Source organism: Macaca nemestrina, chromosome 11 (assembly GCF_043159975.1).
Source record: "Macaca nemestrina isolate mMacNem1 chromosome 11, mMacNem.hap1, whole genome shotgun sequence".
NCBI lineage: Eukaryota > Metazoa > Chordata > Mammalia > Primates > Cercopithecidae > Macaca > Macaca nemestrina.
In genome coordinates, this window is record NC_092135.1 from 98,714,017 (window position 1) to 98,731,692 (window position 17,676).

The window sequence follows — 17,676 nt, forward strand, 5'->3', positions numbered from 1 at the left end:
CGCTGTGCATCTCTATCTGCACACGTCCAGTGTTTTTCACACGCACTATCTTATCTGATCGTACCCCAGCTCCCTGATGATATAGCCTGTTCTGAGGGGTTCTCAAGGTGTGGACCAGCAGCAGCATCACAGATAACTTGTTGGAAATGCACATTCATGGGTTCCACACCAGGCCCACAGAATGAGAAACCACGGGAGGTGCCCAGCAGTCTGTTCTAACAAGCCCTCCAAGGGATTCTGATGCTCTCCAAGTCCCCATAGCCACCACACTCGGGACACAACCGCTGCAGGGCACGGGGACCGCGGTTGGAGGACAGAATTTCCCCTTCTGAATCCTCGGCCTGTGTCCTCTTCACTCCTAAAGGAGGCGGTGAACAACGAGACAGCCCCTCAATGCAAAGTCGCCCTGCAGGCAACTCAGCTGGAGCGAGCTCCGCCCATCCCGGTCAGGGCGGAGGCGAGGTGTGACTTCCTTCCCCAAGCCACGCCCCCATGCCAGCCACCGGCCTCCGCCCCCGCACAACCCGAGCGCCCCCGCCCTCGGGCTTCGACTTCCGGCGCTGGAGGAGGGGGCCGGCGGGGAGTGACTCCAGGAGGACGCGTCCAACTTCGAGACCGGTGGGGGCCGGCTCCGCTCTTCCAACCCCTCCGTGTGTTAGGAGGGCGGACGACGCAGCGGCGGAAGAAAAATAAGCTAGTCTAGGACACCTGTCCAGGAGACGTGGAACCCAGTAAGGGAATAAAGAAGCCTTGAAACGTCTCTCCCCTCCCCTCTCCCGGTCCCTCACCCTAATCCGCGCGGAATGGAAAAGACGGAAGCGACAGGCCACGATGAGGGCGGGGCGGGGCGGGGGGGTGGGGCAAGGGGAAGAAATCTCGCGATAGGACAGCGGTCCGGGCGGGGGTGGCACCTCTCCCTCCTCCTCCTGGCGTTAGTTCCGGTCGCAGAGGAGACACCGCCGCAGTTGCCGCTACATCGGGGATTTCTGGCTCTTTCCTCTTCGCCTTAAATTCGGTGAGACGCGGCGCCCCGCTCACCCCGGGCGGACGCTGCGGGCCGTGGAGGCTGGGCAGAGGGCGAGGGAGGCGGCGGGCTGAATGCGGCCCGGCTTGGATGGGCCCGAACGGAGGCCGCCACTTGAGGCCGGGCCGGATCCAGGGCCTGAAAGGCCGCCGCTTCGGCAGGGAGGCCGAGGGGCGGCGGCGGCCCGGGTCGGGAAGTGGGGTGCGGGTGCTCGCCGCGGCGCTGGTGGCGAAGGCAGTGGCCGAGCCGGGCTCCCTCCGGGCCGTGCCCGGCCTGGCTAACAAAGCCACCGTGGCCTCTGTTGGGTGATGTACGCGTGGGGGCTTCCGGCGGGCGGGGCGGAGGGGCTGCCACCACCACTGCGGCCGCCGCCTCCGCCGCTGCTTTCGCTGGAGGGCGGGCGGATGTACGGGGCGGCTGGGGCCCCGGCGCAAAGCGCCTCAGTACCTGTGGTCCACTCGTTGCGGCGGCCGCCACCGCAGGCGGCAGGGTCAGTGGAGAAGGAGCCGCGGGACCCTACGGCGCCCCGCTGTGGCCAATGGGGTCCTGGGCGGGAGGCATGGGAAGGGTGCGGATTGGGAGACACGTGCCCAGGGAGGAGGCTGGGTCTGTGGGATATGGGCGAAGGAGGCTGGGCTGGCTGTTAATTTTGCAGGCCTGAGTGGTGCAAGGCGGCCGCTGTTGCGATCACAGGCATGACCTAGGGCAGGGTGGTGGTGCCTATATATAACCAGGCCCATCAGAAGAAGGGGTTCACCTTTTGACAGTGTTTTAGAATTGGCATACACATTTTGGATGCCTCCTGACTATGGTGGTAATCTCCCTTTGCGTTCTGCGATGCCTAGTGGTCGTGGAAGATGTAAGTGAATGTAAAGAAGAATGTGGAGGAAACTGAACAATTAGGTTTATGATGGGTGATCACTGTAGCATTACAATGTCACCTAAAAGTGTAGTTCGCAATACTAATTTGAAGGGTTTCTTGTAGAGAGAAATGCAGATTTTGGCGTACATTTGATTCAAGTGAGGGTAATTCTTTGTGCTTTCACCAAGCTGAGAGTGCGTGTTCCATTTGATTCATATGTGATTATACTAAGGTTTGATGCTTTATTTTAAAAATTAGTATTATGGCACTGAAATTAAGGCTTTATTTCTCCTTTCCTAGGGTGTCTTTTATGAATAATCAAAAGCAGCAAAAGCCAACGCTATCAGGCCAGCGTTTTAAAACTAGAAAAAGAGGTAAATATTTATGTTTCGATGTCTCTTCCAACCTCCAGAATATCTTGTGTATCTTGCCTCCTCTAACAGGCACTTGCATAGTACTAAAGCCTCAAGAGAAGATACCAGAAAGAAACTTGAATTTCTCGTTGACTGCCATTCACATACACCTTTAGTATTTCTACTGCTTTACTGCTCAAGCCTTAATTTTTAGTATCAATGTATCTCTAAGCCGGTTAATGAATCTTCTTTTTAGTGTGAAGGTAAAATACTTTTTAAAACAAAAATAAGGGCTCTGTTTTCACTAGCAAGCAGTCTTATTTAAGCAAACTAAAATGAGCAAAGATGTTAATTTATAAAAGGAGAACTCCTAATGTAGTCACCCAGATTTTGTGAAGATTTGTGAGAGAAAACTCAGACTTCACCCATGGAAGTTAATTGTGGAACAGGATTCACATTGTAATGTCTTTTGAAATACAGACTTAGAAAAGTATTAGAATTATATTACTATTTTTTTTGCATTCGTGTGTACTTAGCTGAATGTTGAATTCTGTAGCAAAGTGCTGTGCTAGTGATATAAAGCTAAATAAGATGTAGTCTCATATATTTTTAATGTTTTTGGTCAAAAGCATATTAACCTTATTTTACAGGTGGTTTTGAGGAAATGAAGAACTGGGTCAGCTACTGGTTATAAGTTGTGTTAAGTAGCAGACATTTTGAGATATATATTGTAGAATTTTAAAATCGCTAATCATAGGCTGTCTGTCCCCTTGTAGTAGTGGTGGGGAGACCAAAGTGTGATTTGATTCTAGTCTTTGCAGATTCATTTAGATTTAGCTGGTAAATTTTCTTTCTTTTTTGAGACAGAGTCTGCCTCTGTCGCCCAGGCTAGAGTGCTGGAGTGCAGTGGCGGGATCTCGGCTCACTGCAAGCTTCGCCTCCCGGATTCACGCCACTCCTCCCTCAGCCTCGCGAATGGCTGGTACTGCAGGCGCCCGCCACTACATCCGGCTAGTTTTTTGTATTTTTTTTTTAGTAGAGACGGGGTTTCACTGTGTTAGCCAGGATGGTCTCGATTTCCTGACCTTATGATCCGCCCGCCTCGGGCTCCTAGAGTGCTGGGATTACAGGTGTGAGCCACCACGCCCGACCTTAGTTGGTAAATTTTCTTAAGGAGCAGTTGTAAACTAGAACAGTTTGACAGTAAAATGGGAAAGTGTATCTCTTGAATATGTGGATTACTGATGTTGCCTTGATATAAATAATAGCAAGTAGCTTTATCATTATTATTATTATTAGCATTGGGGGAGATGTCGCTTCCCCAGTTCCAGATAGAGATCATTCGTGGCCTGGCTGTTGATGGTTAGGGTACTGGGTAAGGTATACAGCAATCCCTGTCTGGGACTGAGGGAGTTTCCAGACACAAGACTTTCAGTGCTAAAACCAGGAACGTGCTGGACACACAGAGGTATTTGTCACCCTAGTACTGTGTGAAAATTAAGATACCATCTAGCCTAGATTGGGAAAGCAAAACCCTATTATGGAGTGTGTGAAAGCAACTCAGTAAAGGTCAGGTATGTGCACAAGGCTATGGTCTGGGAGCTTTCTGTTTTATTAATGTCATGTAGTATTCACAACAGCTTTATGGGATAGCTGTTCTTATCCCCATTTTACAGTAGGGGGATTCTGGCATGGCGAATGAGACTGTTTGCTGGAATTCAAGCGGTTAAATGGTGATCAGGATTTGAATCAGGCAGTTTAACTCCAGAGCCCATGCTCTGAACTACTACACAACACAGTATCATCTCTCGATTACCTAATTTCTCTCTCAGTTTTCCTTCTGAATAATAGGAAAAATCTGCCTCACAAAGTTGTTAACAGGATTAAAGCAAATGCTTAATATAGTTTCTGTCATATTGGGTGTTCATTAAATGTACTTTGTAAAGCTCACCTTCATAAATGCCAAAGGAGTGGTTCAATTTTTTTGTTGTTTATTGTTATGAACATTTAAAGATAAGGATCAAGAGCTCCAGTGTCCAGGGAAAACTGAAAGTAATAAAATTTATCTGTTAGAGGATGGCCTAAATTTTGGAAAAGCCAAGAGAGGCAGTAGGAGGGCATTCCCAGTAGAAATTGCCTCATGGCAGTAGGAGCACAAGACACTAGCACATTTAGCTCACTTGTGAAATTGTTTGAAAAGTTGCACAGTTCTTGTGAGTGGGCCATCTTGTCTTGCACTTGCAGAGGGGAAACATGTAAAGGATGTGAATTTAACTTGCTTAACAATTACATCTTCATAAGGTGATAGTTTTGTGACATTTTGGTAAATCTTTTAAAACTAAATGTTTTGGGTCTCCTGTCTCCCCAGATGAAAAAGAGAGGTTTGACCCTACTCAGTTTCAAGACTGTATTATTCAAGGCTTAACTGAAACCGGTACTGATTTGGAAGCAGTAGCTAAGTTTCTTGATGCTTCTGGAGCAAAACTTGATTACCGTCGATATGCAGAAACACTCTTTGACATTCTGGTGGCTGGTGGAATGCTGGGTAAGTGTCTGGGGTTTGTGGGCTTAATAATTTAGAAAGGTATAGTGTATGGAGATTATGGAGACTCTAGAATATGAACTATTTGGCAAACTTGTTAAAATGGAGTGATTTTTTTCCTTGTGTTGTATTTTGATTTTATCCAACTTTAGCCCCAGGTGGTACACTGGCAGATGACATGATGCGTACAGATGTCTGCGTGTTTGCAGCCCAAGAAGACCTAGAGACCATGCAAGCATTTGCTCAGGTAAATGAAACTTAACATAATTGTTTTCAGTTAGCTACTATCCATGTGGTATATTTGAGGAATATTCTACTTTTAAGAGTTGTGGTTAGAAAGTTGAAGGAATTTGATTTTAAACTTTAGGGAGACTGTTCTTGGTGCAACGGGATGAATTAGAAACTTAAGATGTGTTAAGGTGAATAAAATAGGGAAAAATGAAATTAACTCTCCTGTTCCTATTTGTCCTGAAATTACTCAATTTTTAAGAAAAATGTCAAGCTAAAAAAGTCATTTTCGTATTGTGATTTCTCTAGTTTATCTGCATATATTTATTTTTAAAGTTAAATAAGTTGTGAGCTGATTAGCTTTTTAATCAAGATCTCATTGGAAAGTTTCATATGTAGTTATGTTTGTATTATTTTAAGCAAAGAATTAAAGTACATCTAACCTGGACATTCTTATGTGTCACTAGAAATTCTTCTCAAGCTGGTATAAACAGCTCATAAACTTATATCCAGTGAAAGGTTTACTACTTTGCTATTCTAGAAATATATGAAGTTACTGAATTCATTTCATGTTCTTCATAGGTTTTTAACAAGTTAATCAGGCGCTACAAATACCTGGAGAAAGGTTTTGAAGATGAAGTAAAAAAGGTATGAGGAATAAGGTACTTTGTGGAAAAGAAAAAATAGGGTTAGAAGGAGGGAATGTTAAATCCTAATTCTCCCACAGATTTGGGGTAATTTTGTTTGGTTGGTTGGTTGGGTTTTTGGAGTGTCACTCTGTTTCCCAGGCTGGGAGTGCAATGGCTCAGTCTCTGCTCACTGCAGCCTTCGCCTGCTGGGTTCAAGCAATTCTCGTTCCTTAGCCTCCTGAGTAGCTGGGATTACAGGCATGTACCACCATGCCTGGCTAATTTTCTATTTTTAGTAGAGACAGGGTTTCACCCTGTTGGCTAGGCTGGCCTTGAACTTCTGGCCTCAAGTTATCTGCCCTCGGCCTCCCAAAGTGCTAGGATTATCGGCATGAGCCAGCACGCCTGGCCCAATATTGCATATAGATGCCCAGAAAACCTGATGCGTTTATCAATGACCAGGCACTGTTCGATACTAATTCACTTAATGTTTATAAAAACCCTGTGAGGCAAGTTTTATCATCCACATTTTACATGTGAGGTGCAGAGGTTGAGTAACTTGCCGAAGATCATTCAGCTAATGAGTATTGTAGCTTAGATGTAAACTTGGATGGTTAGATCCCAGAGCCCACGTGTTGAACCAGTAGCCAGTATAACATGCTTTACTGTTTCTCTTAATGTAATGTAATTGCTGTTTTAACCCTTAACTGTTTTACTTTTTACAGCTGCTGCTGTTCTTAAAGGGTTTTTCAGAGTCAGAGAGGAACAAGCTGGCTATGTTGACTGGTGTTCTTCTGGCTAATGGAACACTTAATGCGTCCATTCTTAATAGCCTTTATAATGAGAATTTGGTTAAAGAAGGTAATCAACCTTAAAGGATGGTCTTTAGTTGACTCAGAGTGGGGTGGGTAAGAGCATGGTTTACTGTTCATAGATGTGACTTCTGTGAAAGTCTTCGTTTATTAACCAGCCTTAAATTTAATAAGTTCAGTCTAATTCACTAGACATTTAATGAATACCTTTGGCATCCAGGTTTAATGGTTTTCTTTAGGAATACAATAGATAACCAGATTTAGACAAAATGTTGTTACATGTAATGCGAATACAATGAGAAATGTTGTGGGAACTACAGAAGAGATTAATACCAATAGGGAGACTTGGAGAAAATGATGTTGGGGAAAATGTCAAGCTGGAAGGGAAAATCAACTCCCTGTTTGGCTCCAATTGTCAGATTATTCTGTACAGTAATTTTTTTTTTGAAGCTTTTTTTAAAAAACTGCTTACAGTAGTATTTAAGTTGCCTTAGTGTAATTCTCACAACAGCCTTGTCAAGTGTAGAGACTATTGCCCTCAATTTATACTTTAGAAAACACTTTAAGTAACTTGGCCAAGAATATACAATTCGCAAATGGTGTAGACTAGGGAAATTGGAGAAGTGATAAAACTGTGGCCCAGGAAAGTTCAGGGTTAAGTTTGTGAGGAAAGTCCGTAATCCCATGTGATTGAACTATGAAGGGAAGGATATAGAGGGGGATACAGTGATTGAAACCAGGAAGGTACGTCTGTTAAGTAAGCTATTTTCTTTTACAGGAGTTTCAGCAGCTTTTGCTGTGAAGCTCTTTAAATCATGGATAAACGAAAAAGATATCAATGCAGTAGCTGCAAGTCTTCGGAAAGTCAGCATGGATAACAGACTGATGGTTTGTAACTTTTCTTCCCATTCTTGCCAGCAGGTGTAAATGAGAGAAATTTCTCATTTTAAGACTGAAAAGAAAGTGTTAAATCTGATTTAAAGAAAGTTTAACCAGATAAATTCTTCTTTTAGGAACTCTTTCCTGCCAATAAGCAAAGTGTTGAACACTTTACAAAGTATTTTACTGAGGCAGGCTTGAAAGAGCTTTCAGAATATGTTCGGAATCAGCAAACCATTGGAGCTCGTAAGGAGCTCCAGAAAGAACTTCAAGAACAGATGTCCCGTGGTGATCCATTTAAGGATGTAAGTTTTTGTTTAAACTGTCTTTTTATGGCTAAGCTTCTAGCATAGAGATTTTCACTAATTTGAGGAACTTATTTCACTAGGATGAGATTGAGTTAATAGTAAGGATGTTATACTGGAACTTTGCCTCAGTTTTTTGCATACGCTTCTTTAGTGCCTGACTGAGGCCCAGAAATGTAAGGGACTGGAGCTCAGGGCATCTTTCAGTTCTAAAGGTCTCTTTCCATGTGGTACACATGTGGTTGCCAGTTGCATGGAAAAGGAGTTGTTACGTTTTTCTTAAAGGTCTAAACTTGATGTGTGAAGTATGTACATAATCAAAACTGACTTCTGTTACTAAATTTGGATTATTTTGCAGATAATTTTATATGTCAAGGAGGAGATGAAAAAAAACAACATCCCAGAACCAGTTGTCATCGGAATAGTCTGGTCAAGTGTAATGAGCACTGTGGAATGGAACAAAAAAGAGGAGCTTGTAGCAGAGCAAGCCATCAAGCACTTGAAGGTATTAGAACCATGCCTTGACAAAACAAACTATTCTGCTTTTATGTGGGGATCAGTGAACTGTGACTATACTTTTTAAAGAGGATTTATTGCATCCTGTGGTTCCCGGGGATGGCCCACCAGTAAATAGACAAATAGTAACATTAACTATTGAGGATAATCCTCTGAATTGGTCTGTGGTTCACAGATTAAAAACAAGAATATGGCCTGGCCAGGCATAATGGCTCACACCTGTAAAACCAGCACTTTGGGAAGCCAGTGCAGGAGGATTGCTTGAGCTCAGTTTAAGACCTGCCTGGCAACATAGTGAGACCTCATCTCTACTAAAAATCACAAAAAGCCAGTCATAGTGGCACATGCCTGTAGTTCCAGCTACTCAGGAGGCTGAGGCAGAGGATCGCTTGAGCCCTTAAGATCAAGACTGCAGTGAGCTTACGATGGTTTTGTCAGACAGAGCCTGGGTGACGGCGAGATCCTGCCTCAAAAAAAAAACATGATGAAAAGGAACTTAAGCCTGTAATTAGACGTTTGCTTTTGAAGCAGGTATTGGAAAATACTAATATTGTTTGACATTTACTTGGACTACTTGGTATAGTATTGTTTATTTTACTTAGCTACTTAAGTCAATTTTCTGGTTTTTTGGGGGTTTTTTTTGTTTTGTTTTGTTTTTTTTGACAGTCTCACTCTGTCACCCAGGCTGGAGTGCAGTGATGTGACCTTAGCTCACTGCAGTCTCCATCTCCTCGGTTCAAGCGGTTCTGCCTCCTCAGCCTCCCAAGTAGTGCCTGGCTAATTTTTGTATTTTTAGTAGAGACAAGGTTTTACCATGTTGGCCAGGCTGCTGTCAAACTCCTGACCTCAAGTGATCCACCTCCTTGGCCTCCCAAAGTGTTGGGATTACAGACGTAAGCCACTGCGGCTCACGTCTTTTTAAAATTTCTGGTAAATGAGCTATAGTTTGCAGTGATTATAAAAGATGAGTTAAGTTCTGTATTGTCTGTATTGTAGGAGTTTTGTAATGGACGGTTATTTGTAATTAATGACTGAATCTTCTCTCCCTTCCTTTAACAGCAATACAGCCCTCTACTTGCTGCCTTTACTACTCAAGGTCAGTCTGAGCTGACTCTGTTACTGAAGATTCAGGAGTATTGCTATGACAACATTCATTTCATGAAAGCCTTCCAGAAAATAGTGGTGCTTTTTTATAAAGGTAATTTAGATTTTGAATTTTGTAAATAACATTTAATAAAAATCCTTGTAAATACAAAATGATCCAAATGATGAGTTATCTGGACATCAGCTGCCTGAAATATTTTACTTTTAGTTATGAGTCACCCGATTAAATTGGGTGCTTTTTAGTGCACTGGTATTTGTTTAAAACATCTAAACCCTATTCACAAGTTAAAGTATGAAATCCAAAGCCATCATTATGCGTCCTCAAACTTTGCCTCATACTCTAACCAGCTGTACGTTCCCCAAAGTTCAGCTAGATTCGATGGCTCACACTTGTGATCCTAACACTTTGGGAGCCTGAGGCAGGAGGATCGCTTGAGCCCAGGAGTTCAAGACCGGCCTGGACTACATAAGGAGACCTCGTCTCTATTAGAAAATTAGCCAGGCAATGGTGGCGCAAGCCTGTAGTCCCAGCAACTCAGAAGGCTGAGGTAGGAGGATCGCTTGAGCCTAGGAGGTCAAGGCTGCAGTGAACCAAGATTGTGCCACTGCACTCCAGCAGCCTGGGGAACAAGTGAGACCCTGTTTCCAAAAAAAAACAAAAACCCGATCCTGTAGTCTTAGCTCTATATAGTCGTAGCTCTGGAGTTTTCAGCCTGTGTGAATCCTGCTTCTGTTCATCTTACCCTCCCACCCAGTGTTGACTTTCAGTAGTCCTTCAAGACCAGTTCAGAGTGCTTCTATAGCAACCCCAATTTCAGTTATCGTTCCCTTTTCTCTTGATCCCAATTTTAGAAACCTGGTCTAGTGGTTAGTAAAGACGAGACCTCTGTTGGGAGAAAATCCATTGCAGTTGGTCATAACACTTTGAAATTCTGCACTAATCAGACCAGCCTTGATCCTGTTGAGTGTAGTTGGTGTGCACACATGCATTATTCTATCCTCCAGTTCTCATGGATGTTTTTAACTTTTCAGCAGTTTGTTTGCTAAGCAGGCATTTGCACATTAGGTGATTGTTCTAACTCTGTCTGAGTAGAGTATATTAAAACTCCCCTAATGCAGTGAGTTTTCTTTCCAGCTGAAGTCCTGAGTGAAGAGCCCATTTTGAAGTGGTATAAAGATGCACATGTTGCGAAGGGGAAGAGTGTTTTCCTTGAGCAAATGAAAAAGTTTGTAGAATGGCTCAAAAATGCAGAAGAAGGTAAGGATTTTCCTGTGTTTGTTTGATAATGCTAATTTTAATGTGGCCATAATATATCTTCACACGTGCTTCCTTCTTTCTAATGCGACTTTGTACCTGGAGTAGAGATTTTTGTTAACTTATAAGGCAGGTGGTAAAAGCTAGAGTTTAATTATTATAGTATATTTATGGCTCAGCCATAATAGTAAATGTTTTTGGTGAAATGGAAATTTTTGAGAATATTTAATGTTTATAAATTTGTGGATTTCTTTTTTTTACTTTTCTGTAATTAAAAATATAGAGACAGGGTCTCACTATGTTGCCGAGGCTGGTCTTGAACTCGTGGGCTCAAGCAGCCCTCCTGCCTCAGCCTCACAAAGTGCAGGGATCACACATGTTACTGCACCCAGCCAGATTTTGGGATTTCCAAGTGAATGCTTTTGAATATCTCCCTCATCTAAATAGGGTATTAATAAAATTCCTTAACAGCTTCAAAGTTATATGGAGGCTGGGTGTGGTGTCTCACACGTCTGTAATCCTAGCATTTTGGGAGGCTGAGGCATTCAGGTCACTTGAAGGCAGAAGTTTGAGGCCAGCCTGGCCAACATGGGAAACCCTGTCTCTACTAAAAATTTAAAAATTAGCCAGTTTTGGTGGTGGGCGCCTGTAGTCCCAGCTACTCGAGAAGCTGAAGTGGGAGGATCACTTGAACCCTGGAGGCAGAGGTTGCAGTGAGCCAAGAGGGTACCACTGCACTGTGACCTGTGGGAAAGAGGGAGACTCTATCTTAAAAAAGCTTTGAAGTTATAAATGGGTACTTTGCTTTCTGATATATAATGTTTGCTTTTTTCCCCTATTCTAGAATCTGAATCTGAAACTGAAGAAGGTGACTGAATTTTGAAACTACACCCTCAGTAAAGCAAACAGGAGTTGTAGATAAAATGTCATGTCTCATGTGTCCTGGTTCTTACATCTTCCTACCTCCCTGTATCAAGCATGATATAAGGGCTTTCATGGCAAATTTTATTTTAACTGTTTCTATGGTTGCTGGAAATGTTGGGTTTAGTTTCTAAAACCATGTTTTAAGTAGCTACAGGAGCTATAGATTTGAATCTAATGTTGCATTAGTCTTTTCAGTTATCTTCTACCTCCTGTATTTTCTACTGTAATAATGTAATTTAAGGACTTCCACAATGAACAGTTCACTTTATTCCCTGGGTTTTCTATAAACAGTTTTCAAGATATGATTTGGTTAAAAAATAATTTGTTATAAAAATTCTGTTTGCAAATTAAACTGGAAAAGTATCCAAAGTCTCAAAAGGCAATGATTTGTGTGATAATATGGCATGCCCGGAGCCCTACTCATCAATGAAAACCCCATATGTAATAATCGAATTCATTTAACATGAATCTTGAGTATGTGGACCATTGCTTGCATGTTAACTTTTTTTTTTTTTTTTTTTTTTTGCATTTTTAACTCCAGATGTCCTAAAGCTCAATTGTTTGCTCTCTGGGTTTCATCGTTAGAGAAGCCATGGAGAACAGACTTGAGAAGTTTAGGAAATCATAATGGGAAGAAGAAAGTTGAGCTTTTTCCCCTTGAGAAACTTATGCATTTAGTTTGTATCTTTCCAGGCAAAACAAATGGGTATTCTTTTCATACAGCCATTTTCAAATGAACCTTAGAAAAGTCTTAACATTTAAGGTATTTTATGCACAGAATACACTTAGATTGATGGGAAAGAACTCATAACGGAGTTTGAGTGAAGAAAATGACTGATGTACTAAACCCAGTAGAAATTGTTGAAAATGTTAAAGGTCAGCATGTTCTAATTGGGAATCTAGATATAGCTTAGATTTCCTATTGTCTTAGAGTATTTGCTATAACAAATGAAGTGCAATGACAATTATATATTCCTACTCGGTCATACTGGACTGGCTTCGTTCTCTTAACATACTCAGTAATGACTCAAGCCTCTGGCTATTAACATACCCTAGTTGCCATTTTTTAATTGCCATGAGCCAGATACTTCTTGGTATACAATTGATCCATTTATTTTAATGGCTGCCTTTTCATTTTCATCTTTTCTTGCTGCTACCCATCTATGTATGTAGTCATTGGGGGGAAAATGTAGCCACATTTTTTATGGGAAGACTTTGTGTTAAAAGTGAACATTTTGAAGGTTTTTAACTGGTGAAACTAGCCTGGAATAATGCCACCAGAGACTGAGTGGAAATCGCCCCTTTTGAAGGTGCCATTCTTATGAGCCAAAAGTTTGTCATTTAAAAGTTCATTTTGAGGGAATAACATGTAATATAATTTGAAATAAAGGTATAGAACCTTAAAAAGAATATTATAACTGATTGTTGTGAATGGGGTGAATTTGTTAAATGAATAACTTTGATAAAGTTTTTCATGCACAGACAAAATGTATTCACTAGATTTCTACGTAGTGATCTGCTTTTACTTTGTAATTTGTAGTTCTCAAAAGACTTTTTTTTTAAAAAATAAAGTCCATACTTACACTTAGGCTTTATACATCAGTCTTTTTTTTTTTTTTTTTTTTTTTTTTTTTTTTTTTGTAAATTCCATGTTATTACCTAGTGGTATTGTATGTTGTGTGTTCAGATGTCTTTACTGTATCTGTATACCATTAAGTAATAATTAGACTCCCAAACTGTAAACCACCTACACAGAATTCTGATGTAGCTAAAACTACATTAATATTTCTACAGCCAATTCATTGCATGTTTCTGCCGTATAAAGTGCCATTTTATACTGTGTATAGTGAAAAAGTGTCATCTTCCAGAACTACATTATAATCTTTGATCGTTTGTTTCTTCATAATGACAGAGTAGTGTTTCTTAGTACAATATAGTAAGTGGGTATCACTGTGACAGTAATAGTGTAAACAAAGGGAATGCTTTATAAAAAGACTGCAGATTCTATTCCATATAAAAAGATTCTATTCTGAATCTTAAGTGGTAATTTTAGAATTCAGGTGCCAGTGCCAGCGTATGGCCTCAAATACGTAATTCTTAATATAGATGTTAAATTATACTTTTAATTATGATTGGATAAATGTTGATTTTTCTAACAGTGTCAGTTTCTAAGGATGTCTCCTCTTGGAAACTAAATGAGTTTTTAGAGCTGGTCATAAGTTTGTTAGCCTTACTCTGAGTTATAGATGTTATTTCATTATATATATAGATGTTTATTCCATTCTTATTTAACAAAAAAAAAAAGCTTCCTTCCATATACCAAAAATGCTACAGGATATTTTGAAATAGCATAATGATTTTAGTTAGGGGAAATGCATGGGACCAAGAGGTTGGACTTCTAATTGTTTTTCGAAAGCTTTTTTCCATTATACCCCCAGCCTTTTTAGACTTTTTTTCTAATAGAGTCCCCCATAAATTTTAATACCATAGATATGCTGCATATGTACCGTATCTCTGCTTTATACATGCAAAGAGTAAATTTTTTTTTTTTTTTTTTTTTTTTTTTTTGAGACAGAGTCTCTGTTGCCCAGGCTGGAGTGCAGTGGCATGACGTCAGTTCACTGCAATCTCTGCCTCCCAGGTTCAAGCAATTTTCCTGCCTCAGCTTCCTGAGTAGCTGGGATTACAGGCGGCTACCACCACCCCTGGCTAATTTTTGTATTTTTAGTAGAGATGGGGTTTCACCATGTTTGTCAGGCTGGTCTCAAACTCCTGACGTCATGATCTGCCTGCCTTGGCCTCCCAAAGTGCTGGGATTACAGGCGTGAGCCACTGCGCCCAACCAAAAAAATTTTTTTAATCCTTCTTGGTAGTGATTGACCCCCATTGAGAATGCATGCTCTAGTTTTTTTTAAAAGGGAAGAAGACCTAGTGATAGGCCTTTGCATTGGCAAGCATGTCTATACTGTGAAGTAGTAGTTTTTCTGTCAGGGTCAATAGAAAATAGATGAGATTCATTTTCAGCCAATCTTTCACCGGTTGTGCTTTGTACCTTAACCCACCACAGGCAACAGCAAAGCATTTCCCACTATCTTTCAAGGTCTTAACAGATTCTTACCTGATTGTAAATGTATCACTAAGTAGAATCATTTGGGTTCCTTTTATAAAAATCAGTGAAAATCCTCTAGATGAATGAATTAAAGTTGTAGGCATAACACTGATAAATGGTATTGAAATTTCACTGAGAAACCTCTGCTCTCATAAGTAGGCTGCTTGCAGAAACTACCAACTATTGGTTGGCTTTAAATGTAATGTAGATGCCAAAGTTTTAGTGTACAGTGTTAATTTCAACTACCAAATTACCTTTGTACAAATACTCCTCAGATACTGTCTACAGGTGCCATGTAAAATAGGTTAATAGGTATTTGCAAATTCTGGTAAATTGCCTTGCTATGATTTTTCATGTTCAGTATTAGTTCCCTAGTATCAATATGAAGTTTTTCTATTCCCCAGCCTACTAAGGCCTAAAGGTTAAAATGCCAGGAATAAAAAGGTTTTCAATAGGCTTAATTTGATTTAAGTGGAATCTGGATGATGTGATAAGTACTTTTGTCTTCAGAGTAATGAGTTTATAATTGGCTTTTGTCCAAGAACTTTAAGTGGATTAATATCTTAACAATCTTTGACACAATTATATGAAACTGGATCAGAAAGGCTTCCTGACTCCTTTCTCTTCACTTTTTTTCTCCCAACTTAACTATAAGCAATTAACAGTCATTTTAAATCTAGTTATTTTTATTTTCCAGTGTATTTATTATCCTTTTATCTTTATGCTAGGAGTATAGTCTCACTTCTTAATGAGTTGATGGGATGAAGATACTTTTAAATGTACTCAATCACTGTCATTTTAGTAACCCTGAATCAGAACCTCAGTTGTTAAAGGCTTAACTGCTTGTGGCGACTACTGTAGTGCCCTAGAGAGGACAGTGGTTAAAATCTGCAGAATCCCTTGCTTTGTCATCTTCATCCAGAAGGACTGGATACCTTGTTAAACTGTGATATGATTAGAATGTTTGTGGTTGTGTAGTGCATTTAGGGTGCTACAGCGTTAATCAAACATAATTGAGCTGTTCTGTTTCCAGTCAGTGTAACCATTTAAAAATACCTTGGCAAAACAAGCTAGGCGCTAGTTCATGCTAATATTCTTAAGGACAACAACAGTTTACAGCTTCTTTTTTTTTTTTTTTTTTTTTTAAATCTGAAATCCTGAAGGCTGTGCTTAAAAGTTAACTTAGAGATAAACCTGTTGGAAATAAGTGATTCATTTATAGACTGAAGCCTCTATGACTTCAAAAAGATACTCTGCAGTCTCTGGCATTTGAAGGACAAAATATTTTCTCTGTAAATACACCTCATTTCCATTCTAGTTAGGAGTAATGGCGCCCAGCACAGCACACACAATGGAGAAAACTGGATAGCTGGTAACTCACTTAGCTCTTGGCACTCTGAACAACCTCAAATACGGCCATCCAAGCCAGTAATTCTATTGCTGCATTATTTCTGTGTTTAACTGTGAAACTTGCTGCTTGTCTGTACCCTTGAAATTGAATAAAATTTCATGAGACTCCTTGTTAATGTAGAGAAAAGCAATGACTGTTGAGTTGGTTGTACACTAAGGCCTCAGTCCTTGACCTTCCCCATTTTGCTCAGTGTTTTAAATACGACGTAAAGGCCTGTTTCCAGATATTTTTCCTCCAGACTCAAAGTTTTACATTTGTAAGACTCACATGTACTTCAAACTGTTTGTACATGTTCCAAAAATGCCAGTGTTTAATTCAAAAGAGACGAATGCAATCTACTCCAGAATGCTTCGAGTCCTGTCCACTGTAACTCCAAAATAATCTCAAATGTCACCGCAATTCAGGCCACCAGCATCTCACATAGTTACTAAGTGATTTTTGCATCCACTTTTGTGCATCTCATCTTTTAACAGCAAGAGTTGTCTTTGGATGTAGTTACCAGTTTAAAATCTTTGTCTTTGCCTAGGTGGTCTTTCATGAACTATTCAGCTTCATCTGCCTTTTCCTCTTCATCACTATGTGCTGTGTAGTTGGCAGAGCTTATCCCATCCAAACCTGCAGGTAATTGAACAAGCTGATTACTAACTGGATTAGTATCCAGGGAATAGTGAAGATAGGAAAAAGGAGATTATAAAGCCCATCAGTTAATACCATTTGTGTTTTGTGTTTTGAGCTGGCCTTGCCCTGTCGCCCGGGCTGACATGATCACAGCCGAGTGCAGCCTCAAACTCCTGGGCTCAAGCAATCCTCGCATCTCAGTGGCTGGGACTGCAGGTGTCACACTTAATACTGTTATTAAAAAGACAACTAGGAGGGACGTTTGCTTGTAGAATGAAAACTTAGTGAATTCCAAGTATTAGGAAGCAACTTTTCTTGGCAAGATTAGATGCAAGCTATTTGTGTCCTGTGGTTAGTATTGCCATGACTGATGTGACCAAGACAGAATGAGAAGCTGGCAGTCCACAAATGTGAAACATATACTGTCAGGCCCTCTGCTGAGCTTTAGGACTATGGTAATGAACAGCACTGGACCCCAAGATTCAAGCCTATAGGAGGAGATAGGAAATGAAGAGCAGACTGAATGCAAAACAAAAGGATGTGGGAGGGACTGGCAAATTGGAGAGTCCAATCTCAAGGATATAATCTGTAAATTATTAGGATACCATGAAAGACAAATTGCACTTGCTGATAAAATATGGTTTGCAAGCCCCTAATATCTGAACAAAACAGTGCATAGCTACAGTCTAATGGAGAAAGATCTGTCTCCATCTATTAGCTGTGTGACTGGGCAAATAATTTAGCGTCTGAATCTTGTTTCATAAACCTGTAAAATGAGAACAGCAATCCAATTTTGATTAAATGATATCATTGCTGGGCACAGTGGCACACACCTGTAATTTCAGCTACTGGGGAGGCTGAGATAAAGGATTGCTTGAGTCCAGGAGTTTGAGGATATAGTGAGCTATGATCATATGTGATAATAGCCACTGCCCTCCAGCCTGGGCAACATAGCAAAAAAAAAAAAAAATCGTATCATTTTACCCAGTGATAAAATGACAGTCTCAACTACATGGGGCAGTTAAGAAGTTCTACTTAAAGGTGCTTAACCTGGCACATATTCGCTCAGTGAATGGTGACTGTTTTTATGTTCACCAAGGATGGG

At 40.8% G+C, this 17,676-nt stretch overlaps 1 protein-coding gene and 1 long non-coding RNA gene across 6 annotated transcripts in view; one reads left to right on the forward strand and one right to left on the reverse strand.

The window, feature by feature from the left end:
* LOC139357187 (uncharacterized) overlaps positions 1-1,049 on the reverse strand; it is a 30,861-nt gene extending 29,812 nt beyond the window's left edge. For 2 of the 3 annotated variants that reach the window (XR_011609975.1, XR_011609976.1), the window contains exon 1: positions 912-1,049. This is a non-coding gene — a long non-coding RNA (uncharacterized lncRNA). The remainder of the gene's footprint in view (positions 1-911) is intronic. The other variant, XR_011609977.1, reaches the window with a different exon arrangement.
* Positions 592-13,017, forward strand: LOC105468118 (basic leucine zipper and W2 domains 1). 3 transcript variants are annotated; one of them, XM_011718132.2, is made up of 12 exons: positions 592-731; positions 2,187-2,260; positions 4,608-4,784; positions 4,934-5,028; positions 5,592-5,657; positions 6,364-6,499; positions 7,229-7,338; positions 7,464-7,634; positions 7,993-8,139; positions 9,210-9,348; positions 10,390-10,512; positions 11,354-13,017. In XM_011718132.2, the coding sequence occupies exons 2-12, from the start codon at positions 2,197-2,199 to the stop codon at positions 11,383-11,385; spliced, it is 1,260 nt and encodes a 419-aa protein (XP_011716434.1). In that variant the 5' UTR covers positions 592-731; positions 2,187-2,196; the 3' UTR covers positions 11,386-13,017. The 3 variants fall into 3 exon arrangements, with proteins under 3 accessions (XP_011716434.1, XP_011716433.1, XP_011716432.1); XM_011718131.2 differs by lacking the exon at positions 592-731 and adding an exon at positions 893-1,015; XM_011718130.2 differs by lacking the exon at positions 592-731 and adding an exon at positions 1,369-1,514.
* The last annotated feature ends 4,659 nt before the right edge of the window (positions 13,018-17,676 follow it).